At 36.9% G+C, this 12,510-nt stretch overlaps 1 protein-coding gene across 1 annotated transcript; it reads right to left on the reverse strand.

Moving 5' to 3' along the window:
- Positions 1–1,208: 1,208 nt before the first annotated feature.
- On the reverse strand, positions 1,209–12,510 carry LOC138008188 (uncharacterized). The gene is made up of 18 exons (XM_068855420.1): positions 12,492–12,510; positions 11,684–11,749; positions 11,342–11,428; positions 10,871–10,927; positions 10,260–10,301; positions 9,940–10,011; positions 7,218–7,265; positions 6,963–7,066; positions 6,633–6,715; positions 5,661–5,749; positions 4,880–4,984; positions 4,701–4,782; positions 3,897–3,960; positions 3,678–3,725; positions 3,161–3,208; positions 2,613–2,648; positions 2,275–2,343; positions 1,209–1,844 (listed from the first exon to the last, which is right to left on the reverse strand). The coding sequence occupies exons 6-18, from the start codon at positions 9,989–9,991 to the stop codon at positions 1,800–1,802; spliced, it is 873 nt and encodes a 290-aa protein (XP_068711521.1). The 5' UTR covers positions 9,992–10,011; positions 10,260–10,301; positions 10,871–10,927; positions 11,342–11,428; positions 11,684–11,749; positions 12,492–12,510; the 3' UTR covers positions 1,209–1,799.

The raw sequence follows: 12,510 nt of genomic DNA on the forward strand, positions 1-12,510 counted from the left end.
TAAAAATTAACCAAGAAGTTTATTTCTCTACTCCCATATGCTGTTCGACGCTGATATTCGGATAAATTCATTAGTAGATGCCGATCTTGAAAAACAAAAATAAGCAAAAGAAACTTTAACCAAAAAGTTGAAAACATGAAACAAAAGTTTACACTAATCTTGGATTAAGTTAATCGGCTTTCGAACAACCGGGCCCTGGACGTAAGGACTTTTAACCCCAGAACGTAAGGATTTTTAACCCCAGAACGTAAGGATAACTAACCCGTGGACGTAAGGTTTTATAACCCCTCGACGTAAGGATTTTTAACCCCAGAACGTAAGGATTTACAACCCCTGGACGTAAGGATTTTTAACCCCAGAACGTAAGGATTTTTAACCCCTGGACGTAAGGATTTATAACCCCTGGACGTAAGGATTTATAACCCCAGAACGTAAGGATTTACAACCCCTGGACGTAAGGATTTTTAACCCCAGAACGTAAGGATTTTAACCCCAGAACGTAAGGATTTTAACCCTTGGACGTAACGTTTTATAACCCCTGTACGTAAGGATTTTTAACACCAGAACGTAAGGATTTTTAACCCCTGGACGTAAGGATTTATAACCCCTGGACGTAAGGATTTATAACCCCAGAACGTAAGGAATTACAACCCCTGGACGTAAGGATTTTTAACCCCAGAACGTAAGGATTTTAACCCCTGGACGTAAGGATTTTTAACCCCAGAACGTAAGGATTTTTAACCCTTGGACGTAACGTTTTATAACCCCTAGACGTAAGGATTTATAACCCCAGAACGTAAGGATTTAACCCCTGGACGTAAGGTTTTTTAACGCCTGGACGTAATAACCCCCGGACGTAAGGATTTATAACTCCTTGACGTAAGGATTTGTAACCCCTGGAAGTAAACACTTTATAATGTAAGACGTTTTTTATCCCTGAATGGAAGAATAAATTGAATGCGTTTCTAACCCCCGAATGTAAGACTTCATCAACCCCTCAATGTAACGCCTTTCGTGGCAACCCCAACGAGCAACACCAAGGAATGGTTGGATGATGTTTTGAATCATACAACTGCAGTTTAATAGCTTAATATCTCTTAATTGTCATTTTGCTCGGGCAATGAACCTCGCCATTGGCAGTGGAAAGGGTATTCCTTTATACGGGTTGCCCTCAAGGAATGTTATTGAAGCAAACTTGACTAGCACTCTAGTATCCCAAGGTTTATTTAGCTTCTTTAACATGTTTTCCTGATTCACGTATTTATTATTAGAAGTTTTATTTTTGTTTTTTGCATCCAACGAAAAGATTAGCGAGATGAAAACCTTGGTATCAGAAAATTAACTACTTTTTATATTAAAACAAGTTATGCGCTTATTAGCAAAACTATTCCATCAAAGCATACACAAATAGTACCCGTGGATCATCATTTCTAGCTAAAAAACAATTAAAAACATGTTTTCTCTATTTTCACATTACCGGTATTTCCTAAACACCAGGAAGGCTTGATTCGAGAGAATGAAATGCAACATAAGGCAAATAGTCTGAACTCGAGTCCGAGTATGAGCTCGTTTACAAAAATTGAGCCATCTTCGTTTACACCTTATAACAAGGAAACAGTGAATTCATGAAAGCTGTATATAGGGCCCTTCTTATGCCCCCTGAATTGCATCTTTCAGAGGACAAAACTCGTGTAAGTTTATTGTCCCATGCCCAGTTCTTCGTGTTCTTAGAACACCAGGAGTTGTAACTGGGAATATTCTTATCACTGATAGTAAATAAATATTAATTTTAATGATAATTATTGACTGGCAATGTTGTCCCTGTTGATGCCTGGGAATGTTACCTGGAAAACAAAAGTAATGAAAATTAATACGAACCCTTTAACCCTTATCCTGACTCATGGACATGAATTAAAGCCCGTATAGTAAACTGTTATCATTATGGCTGAATATTGGCTTGAAAACCAAAGCAGGAGATTACTTTCTATTTAAAACATGTTGTTACCGAGCAGCGTGAGTCCGTTGGTAAGGGTAGCGAATGCTGGAGAGACAGAACGCTGAGCAAAGCAAAAGAATATAAATGGCTTTCAGTCACGTGATGAGACGACCATGCTGGTGCACAAAACAATATCAAATTATGGCTCATGTTTTGCATGATAATAAAGTCAAATTCCCAAAAGACTTTTTTTCTCTATTGTTCTGTGCACCAATATGGCTGCTGTGACGTCAGGTGAGAACCTTCTGTAATAGACAGAACGTATGATGGGCACTTACTATTCTGCTGCTATCTTCATCATTGTCATTGTCATAAATGTCCTCTCGTGGACGTTTTGACTGCTCAACCTGGAGAAAATAAAGTCATATCTCCATTTAACCTTATATAACCAAACGTGGCCCAAAAATTAATTCTTTTTTTGGTTCTCGTTTCAATATATGCTGATTCTGGTGTATGTAATTTAACTTGAAATAGTGAAAAAATAGCAATGATTTAGCCATAACAAGTTGAATTCCCTGCATTTTACAGAAATTACAACGTTTTGTTATGTGGGATAGTAGACCGTCACGCGTTACTTAATGGATGTTCTCTTAAAATTCCCCATAATGTTACTTACCTCTTTTTCCAAGAAACGAAGTCTCTTCTGTCTTACCTAGAAAAAAAAAAAAACTTACACCACTTATTTATCAGGCCCTACTGAGGAGCTATATTGCGTCACAACACTGTAGAACTTTGCTACTGTTATTGGAAATATATATGTTGCTTCCCAAGAAGCATGAAACTCCGAGTAGCATTGAATGTTCAAGACCCCTCCATCCAGCTCCATCTGCCCACTTGTATATCGTACATCCTGTGCCCAAGTTCAGGAGTTGCCATAAAGCCATTATAATGGTGACAACCGGGTGGGCACACTGTCTACATATTGTGTATGTATATATATATATATATATATATATATATATATATATATATATATATATATACATACATATATATGTATCTATCTATTTGGTCTAATTAGTTAGACATTTGCTTTGGCTGCAAAAAAAGACCGTGGCTGTGTTGTCATGTTATGTTACAACACTCCTCTGTCAGGAAAAAAACTACTATTTTATGCCCAGAATCTCTACAAGAGATACTGTTTATCTAAAAAGAATGCAAGACCTGTTCCGTATCTTGTACCGTCCTATCAAATTCACTTTCTGAATTCTCCTGAAAAATTAACATTAATGTCTCATGAAACAAACGCAACTTAAAATAATTTTCTTGCAAAGAAATAAGGCACTACTGTAAATCACTGTTGTCATCACTACATAACAATTATCCTTCACATTTCAAATCACATTTTGCCTAAATCAAGAAAATGTAATGTTCTGTAAAAAAAAAACGGTTTTCTTGTTAATTTTGTTCTTGCATTGAAATGGGTGACTTGAAAGTAAAGACCCATCAGAACAATATCAGCCCTACCAATGTCAGAAGACTTTCAAAGTTACCTAAAAGACCAGACGTTAGTGTAAACTACATGTACATACAGACTCAAGTCTAGTCTTAACTCAACACTTCATAGGCTCCACAGAAGGGTCTTTGGGGACTTTCATGTCACCCTTCAGAAATCAGTATATGCAAAATGTTATGCAATGAGCTAGTAAAAGGAGATAAATGCTGTAATATTTATTTTTACCAGTACTTGTTGTTGCTGGTCCTGTTGTGTTCTCACGTTTTCCCTTTCCTAAAATATTTAAATGCAACTAGGCCTCAGCATGTTCACTGCACTTTGATATAACAAAAAGTGTTTTCTTTTTTGAGTTTGGGGATGTTCTCTTGTGACATGAATGAAAAAAGGAAGGGGGTGGGGGTACATACCTTACATGTACGATTGCTGTACTACACATGCCCTTACCAATAGCTCTGAATATTCTTTGTCCTGCCTCTGTTTCAACTCTCGCTGTTGCTGCAAGAGCTCTCTGCAGTTCATTGAAATACCTTTTATTAGAGGAGTTCATATGGTTTGGTGCATGAATATTAAATTTTATTGCTAGGCAATGTTGTCATACTAATAATAAATGTAGATTCTTATAATGCACTTTATTATTGTCCCTCCTGACTAATGTCTATTCCAATGCACTGTTTCTCCAATAATTATGCTAAGCATTCCATTTACATCACTAGCATTTTTAAATTTAAGAACTAATCACTAACCGAGAGTGAAGTCATTCAGGCAAAATCTTAAACTCAGGCCTGGCCATATTGACAGAGCAACAGCAAAGTCATTACAGCTCGGCCAGGGTTTCATATTTTTGCTGTAACAACCAAATGGTCACAAAAAAAGTTATTTGTTATTAATTATGGCTTACAGAACGGTTCTAAAGAAGAAAAATAATGATTTGCATACCGGTTATTCATAATCGGCCCGTTGGCATTACGGGAGAATAATGCTCCCTGAGTGTTTTGCTGTTCTTAGCCAATCAGAGTGTGCGTATATTGACCAGAAACACTAGCCATATAATAATTTTATTAATTTCAATTGCGTCTTTTGTATTTGCTCTCGATGTGAATGACCGAAGTGATCAAAGGAGATGGACAGGATAACAGAAGGGTTAAAGTAAGAGGAAAAAAACTGGGGGTGGACGAATGAAACAATGAAGTTTAAAACTAACTTAAAGTTTGTGACTCTCTATATATGAAAATAACAAGACGATCTAACCTCTGTGATCTTACAATACTTGATGCCTGAATAGCATCCTCCACTGCAGCAGTAAGGTTGGTGGCTAGGTCCTCTGTGTTTCCTACCAAGGAATATATCAGCACTTAACAACTTAAACTGACTGGATTGCTTTCAAAGGCATAATAATAAGCTTAAGGTGGTTTGGTAGTGGGCCTCACCTTCTATTATGTCTCCGACAACCAATCTTGTGCATGATATTGTTGGCTGTAAGATGTGGGCATCAAGGTGGCCACTGTTTACCAGCAACTTTTCTTTTCCACACACTATTAAAATGAAACACAGAAAAAATTGAGAAGTCAGTCTTGACTAAGCTAAAAACTGGAATGTTACCACAAATGATCTTTTATTTTTCTTTATTTTGTCCTTATTTATCACCATTAGTTACTGTTCATTCAATACTGAGCAGTATTGCCCCCCGACCTTTCAAGAATATTACTAATATAATTATTGCAATTTTTGTAAACAATAGTGCGACATTTCTTCCTGAAAGTGTTAGAATCATAGATCTTTGCTAGCTTAGTAACCTTTAATGATAATAATCAATTATAATAATAACTTTGTAGAAAGAGAGTATTGTTTTTTGTAGTTTGCTTTCTTTCAGATGTTACATAGTGCATCACTAAGAAAAGGATACATGCAAGACTGTACCCAAAAATATTCAAGTTAACTGAGTTTCAAAAAAATAGGAATACAGACATAAACTCGCAACAAGGGCCAAGTTACTGAAAAGATGGATAATGCTATCCACCAGATATAGCACTATCCATTGGATAGCACAAATGTTTTTGCTATGACTTTTTTCATTGGATAGTGATTTACCCGGCATATAGCACTATAGCACTATCCAGATGTAAGAGACAACTCCTTACGTACTGTCTACCAACAGGTGTCAGAATAGTAACATGTAGCATTAGTTATGTTACTTTTGCATTTAAATACCTTCCAAGTCGAAATCAGAACCCATCAAAGAAAAATGAACATTGCACTTTTCCAGAGCTCTTATGGCCTCTTCAGATGTCATTAGTGTCCTGCAATTGTTGAATATTACATAAAAAAAAATTGTGCTTTTTTCCTGTATATATAATTATTTGACGAGAGCATGCTGTGTAGGAAGATATAATTATTTTATATCGATCGAGCAAGCACATCGGGCGAGTAGCATAATTGTTTTCTTCAAAACTCCAAGACCAAAAACCATTCCATATCATGTTGATCTTATTTGGCACACAATGGACATGAAAATGCTTTTGTTGGCCATTATTTTCTCAGAACTGCAAAAGTGTTTTCAGATCGCTTTATTGCTTACGCATTATTGGACAATATCAGGGGCACTACGTATATTAACTTATAGCCTGTGGGCCAATGAAAATGCTGGAAATTTGATATCCGAAGTTTAGCTTTTTAATACAAATTTATACTAAATTGATACCATAATGATTATTTTCTTCTTCTTTCCCTCTTTTTTTTAACGATGATGAAAGAAATTATGACATGCATCCATTGACATGCACATTCAAGCAGTTTTGGAAAGAACCTTTTCAATTCCATGAAACAATGTTATTAAATTAATACTCTATTGACTCCATTGAATTGGATGGGTGCATCCCTGATCTGGCTGGTCATGAGATTTTGAATTTGAGATATCACAGTCCATCACTGCATTGTAATATTATTGTGTCTCCCAACTTCCAAATTTGTTGGCCCCTCGTACATTTCATTTTCTTTTCAAAGTGCACCCATGTAGGGATTCCATCTTACCCCTTATCGTTATGTGGCTGGCTCTGCACGCTAGCAAGATGAACAAGATTCCGTGTTTGGATTGCCAAACCCTTTCTGAATGGGCAAAAATGAGCTCAGGGTCCCCCAAAGTCTGGTCAAATAGACCCTTATAGAAGTGCATGCTACATTTACCTTAAGGCCTCTAATGCTTGGCTGGTTAATCTGTACCTGATGATACAGACTGGAGTGACATCACTGTAGCTCTGAAGTTGCAACTATATCATATAATAGCATAAATTGATTGATAATCTTTTTTATGATTATCTTTTATTCGTTACAATTAAAAGCAAACATTAATTTCATTTTCTGCCATAATTTAAAAGCAAGACTTTGTGTGAAGACAGAGGAACAAATAATTATACTTGATTTTGTAATGCCAAATATTATATTACTTGAAAACTCTGAAAAGGGTCAAGCCGACCACAAAATTGACAGTATTACTATTATATTCCTTGTGATTACCTCTGATGGTGTAAGGCACAACACTGGCAGTCGCTGGGGAACTCTGTTAGCAGCCAAAAATCTCTTGAGAACACAAGCATCGAATGATGCTCCACTCCTTGCATCTGCAAATAAATTCCAGTAGACACAATTTGTCTTTTTCCTTTTCCTTCTTTTTCATACTTATTGTTGTCTCATGAAAAAAAGGAACAATCTTCAACTCAAAACTTGCATTGATCATTTAGTACGTTAGAATAATAACTGAATGTACAATACCAAGTTCAGCAGCAGTCAGCAAATCAGGTTCCTCTTCTACTTCTCCCACTTTGATAGAAAAACCATAATTATTAATACTGTGAACTTATTATTATTATTATTATTATTATTATTATTATTATTATTATTATTATTATTATTATTGAGGAAATCAACTCACAAGGGAGCCAGTAAGGTCTTATAGCCCAAATTACCATATTATTCCAAAGTGGTAACATGTCAGAAGAATAGACCATTTTACAGTTGTGGCTAAGTTACCAGGCCTAACAATGGAAGCGAGGCTGCCGGTGACCCTGTTTTGATACAAACCTTCGTGCTTTTGTAATGTTGATATGCACTAATTAGCGTTACAACAACACAATTTACATGATAAAAGCAGTGAGGTCTGTATCAATGCAAGGTCACCGGCAGCCTTGCAGCCATTCATAGGCTTGGTCGCTGAACAAACAACTGTAAAATGACCTATTATAGCTGCAGGCATTAACAAAGCAAATAAATGCAAAATCAACAGATTATGCCTTTTTTTAAAACAGCCTCATATACACAATTCTGTTGGTTGGGCAAGGTCGAGATCAGGTGTCTTACACCTATAGATAAAGAGACTACCGGTAATCCTCAATAAACATAACTCTTTGTATCAGACTATTTTAAGGTCTCTTCCACTTAGCCAACCAATTAAGGTAATGTAGGTGTCACTCCAATAGCTGGAATTCGATGATCACAGTGATCTATTTGTTCTTAGACTAAACAATTCCTTACAGGTAGACAACAGGTGTTTTGAACTAACTCAACCAATTAATCAGGACAGTCAGAAGGTTTTGTTATTCTTGTCATCTGGCTGACAGAGAAGGTCAATGCCTACACCTTTGGGCAAATTACATATGTATAGACATTGTTATTGCTTTTGGAGTAGTCTAAAAAATTCTCAAAGTAAGGGTACATGTACACTGAGATCTAAATAGTTCAGTAAAAGAGTGGTCCACATTGATCAGAGATATCTTTCTTTTCTTCATTTTTTTTTTCCTCTGGGGGTGCTCTTTGAGTAGGAGGGCTTTCAAGACTAAGACAGGCCTTCTGATAGGGTGCGATTAAAAAATGCAAATTATGCGATTTTTTCAGGGCAGATTGTGCGATTAGAAAGGCCAATTATGCGATAAATAATGTAAATTATGCGATTTTTTTCTCAGCAATTTCAAGCTTGTTTTATAAGGTTTCAGGTTAAGAAAAGCACTTTTTTGCTGCCCTAAAAACATTTTGAACACAAAGGAACAGCAATTATGTATCTCGATCGACATTAGTTGGGATAAATAAAAAAAATGAGGTCTTCTGCACTACCGGTGCACCACGTTAAAAGTTGAAAGGACACAGCTAACATGCCAAATGAATGATCAAGGTGCTCGTCAACCACGAACTTCCGAAGATGGTCAATCACAATAGGGCCATACCCCCATTTATAAGAGAGAAAATAAGCCGCGGCTTTCTCTGGCCGTGGCTTACAGAAGACTCGAATGTTCACCCCGTATAAATGGTACAAAATCTACGTACGTTCACGTCTTTTTCAAGCCGCGGCTTATATTGACCTGGGAATATATATTCGTATAAATAGTTCCTTTTGCGTATTTTGTACACCGTGGCCAGAGTAAGCCGCGGCTTATTTTCTCTCGTATAAAAGGCCCTAATATTGCACGACGAGAAAAACATCAGTCCAACGTCCACCAACGTGGAGCGTACCTGTGAGGTACTTTCTTGCTCGATCGTGAGCTGTCAGATTGGGCGAAATGTGGGAACTTCCTTCTTCGTCGAAGAAAAAGCGAGCGTTTTCACAACAAACTTATCCATGAGTAAGTTTTTATCAGTTTTCAACGAAAGAAACTACATTTTGCCGTAAAACTTACAACTTCGCTTATTTTTCTCAAATCTCTTCTATAAGAGAAAGCAACTGAGTCATTTCAGTGGTGTGTATATAAGGCCGTGTTTGTGTTGCACCAATAGAAGGAGACTCGTACCAGGTCCCCGACATGAAAAATAAAGCCTTGAACTTCGAATGTTTACGAAATTGAAGGTGACAAAGGTTTTTTAGCCTTTTTCCAAGATAAATCATCTTAAAAATGGCGTATTTATGCAGGAATTTCTAAGAAACGTCTTGATTTATGTTTCATTTTATGAATTTTGTGCGTCCTTTTGTGAATTATGCGATTTTTCGTGAATTGTGCGATCGGATGCGATTTGAGGTCGATTGTGCGAAATCGCACCATCGCGTAATATCAGAAGGCCTGCTAAGAATAAAAACAGCAACATCTAATGGCTAGGTGTATTAGGTGTATAAAGGTTAAGTCTGCTACGAGCGTAGTGACCCATCAGCTCAGGGCGGCACTCATCTCTGGTTTCTGTAGCATGAAGTGACTAGGAGTATGTCACCTTCCCCCTGGATGGGATGCTATTCCATCCCAGGGTTAAAATATGCTGGTACCCATTTATACACCTGCGTGAAGAGAGGCACTGTGAAAGTAGAATGACTTGCCCAAGAACTCAACACAATGTCCCCGGCCACTAGACCCGAATCCGGACCACTCAATCTGGAGTAGAGCACTCTAACCATGAGGTCAAAGCGCCTCCCTTTAGTGTATTAGGTGGCAGTTAATTGCTCCTCAAAAGTGTATAATTAAAATTAACTTATGAGTACTTGTTTTATTGCCATATGTGCCTGAGATATGTTACTCACCCTGAACCGCAGTTTTTTCCCACGTGTCCCCCATACAAGTATGTGTTGTCATGGGCACATCAATAACTTTATCTGCACAAGTATCAGGCGAAACCGTTATATAGGTATATTGCTGCATACACTGATTGCACAGTTAACCTTTTGTTAATTCCCACTTTAAGTAAATGTACATCACTGTGCACACTTTTTCTTGGTCATAGTGAGAGCTTACAAGTTCTTTTCACAACAACAGTAGCAACAAGAATCTTGATATTCAATTGCCATTAAGAAAATTTGATAATTTATAGTGAACTCTCAGAATGGTGCTACACCATACTTACCAAATAAGCGACTCACAAAGGTTTCAGCATCCAATCTTGCATCTGAAAAGATGTAAAATACTATACTAATAATAATTATCACATAATTGTATAACTTTTGATAAAGGAAGTCAGTTTTATTCTGAGTCAAAGGTTAATTATTATTGCCCACTTCCAGCATCTCATGTTCACTGGAACCAGGATATCATTTCATTAATTCAAAAGTGATTTTGATGATCAAATGAAATTACATTGGAGGCAGTGTAATGACCCTCTAATGACAAAAATTGTAATTCAAATAGTATTGCCCACTTGTGCTGACATATTACCAGATATTTCACTGTCAGTGGGAATTGACATGTTCACTAATTGGTTGCTAGAGAATAATGGATTATGACCTTCCTGGTTGACAGAAAGCCAAATATCTACCACTATTATAGCCTCTTTGTTACAGAATAATAGTTAATATTACTACCACATTCTTAACACACACCTCGATCTCCTTTGTTGAATACTTTTAAATAAATAATGTAATGTTCATCTTGTTTTTATTGGTATTGCAACCATCATTGTTGTTATTATTTTTATTATAATAATTACTATCATTTTGTTATCATTTCACCAAGACATACGTTCGACTCCTCGCACACGATGCCCACAGATAGGTGTTGACGAGAGCTCAGAAGCACCTGAAAATAATTTGTGTTTATAAAGAAAGTAAATGACCAGTATATCATATAAATCACCCTTGGTCGAAACAGGGAAATATTAAACCCTAAGACTGTGGGCTTTTAGGCTTGTTTTGATACCCTACCGTATTTAGGATATTAATATTTAATAAAATTCTAATTTTCTTTACATTGCTTCGTGCAACTATGACAATAAGATTATTGCTTATGGTAGCGACAAGATTAAGTAATGGAGGTAGATAGGGGAAGGTCAGGGGAGACAACACAGTCGGTACTTTGTTAACATTGGCCAGCTACATGTAATTGTAACGTAGTTTTCCAAATAAGCAAGAGCCTTGGTTTTCTGCATACCATTTTCGTGAAAATGAATGTGGCTTTTAATTAAGAAGCCTCTCAAACCTAAAAAAGTCTCACCAGGAACACTTATCCTTGGTCCATTTGACCTTTCTGTGTTTCCTCTGGGCACAGCTGACCTGGGGTCCTCATCGTCGCTGATTTCTACTGTGAACATTTATTGATTAAAAGGAAATAAAATATCTTATTTATCCAACAGTTTTCAAATATATATGCATTTGACTGTCTTTACATCTCCTTGAGACTTTGCAGTTGTTTCATTATTCTGAAGGGTTGCATGTGGCTTTTAAAACATTGTCTTTAATTGTTTAATTGTTTTGGATTGCAAAGTCTATTGATTAATTATATACACTAATTATTAGAGTCTTGGGTTTGCATAGGTTACAAGATGATCATACAAACCTATTGATTGCCAGGCATTTTCAAGGGCCAGCAAACCACTGTCTTCATCATGGTGTGGAAAACCATCTGCATACACATAAAAAGAGGAAGACAACATCATGGGGAGGGTATTTAAGAACCATCTGTAGTGCAAAAGTGTCATAGTGTGCCAAACAGCCCCTAATAGATTACAGTTTTCCCAATGACATTCAAGATTAATGCTGCACCATGTCAAGGTAGGATAAGGTACCACGCATGGAGTGCCTATGACTTTAACCCTTTCAGCCCCGTGGGGTTCCCCATTGACGAGTAAAATCGTCTGGCGTTAGACAGAGTAAAATCTATAAGTGGCACTATTGGGAGTGAACGGGACATAGTTTTGGAGTGAATCTAGCTGTTGTTAACCCTTTCAGCCCCGTGGGGTTCCCCATTGATGAGTACAATCGTCTGTCATTAGACGGAGTAAAATCTATAAGTGGCAGTCTATTGAGAGTTAAAGGGTTAAAAAGCATTAAATTGTGCGGAATTGCATCAAAGTTCACCAAAATGGATGTTTGACTTCAATTAACGACGGCTCATACTCATTCAAAGGTATTTTAGCATGATTTACTGAATATGTGGGATAGCAGATCTTAACAAGTGTTATTGAAATCCACGATGAAAATCGGGAGTATCCACGCCTTTTTCGAATGTAACTAATCAACAACATTGCATAGCGTTCTATTCCAAATTACAGCTTGATTATCTCTGAAGCATGCATGGTTTACCCCAAATGGTTTTTCTGGAAATGAAGAGCACTTGCTAAGTTCTGAACCGCGGAAAAATGTACCCTGTATTAATAAGCACCA

Source organism: Montipora foliosa, chromosome 6, assembly GCF_036669935.1.
Source record: "Montipora foliosa isolate CH-2021 chromosome 6, ASM3666993v2, whole genome shotgun sequence".
NCBI lineage: Eukaryota > Metazoa > Cnidaria > Anthozoa > Scleractinia > Acroporidae > Montipora > Montipora foliosa.

What these genes read in the sequence shown, in the direction of transcription:
- LOC138008188 (XM_068855420.1), bottom strand. Translation starts at nt 9,991, where the DNA reads ATGACAACACATACTTGTATGGGGGACACGTGGGAAAAAACTGCGGTT. An exon ending in GGAAAAAACTGCGGTTCAGG is followed by an intron (nt 7,266 to 9,939) that starts GTGAGTAACATA and finishes TTTCTATCAAAG; the next exon opens with TGGGAGAAGTAGAAGAGGAA. An exon ending in ACCAGCAACAACAAGTACTG is followed by an intron (nt 3,209 to 3,677) that starts GTAAAAATAAAT and finishes TTAATTTTTCAG; the next exon opens with GAGAATTCAGAAAGTGAATT.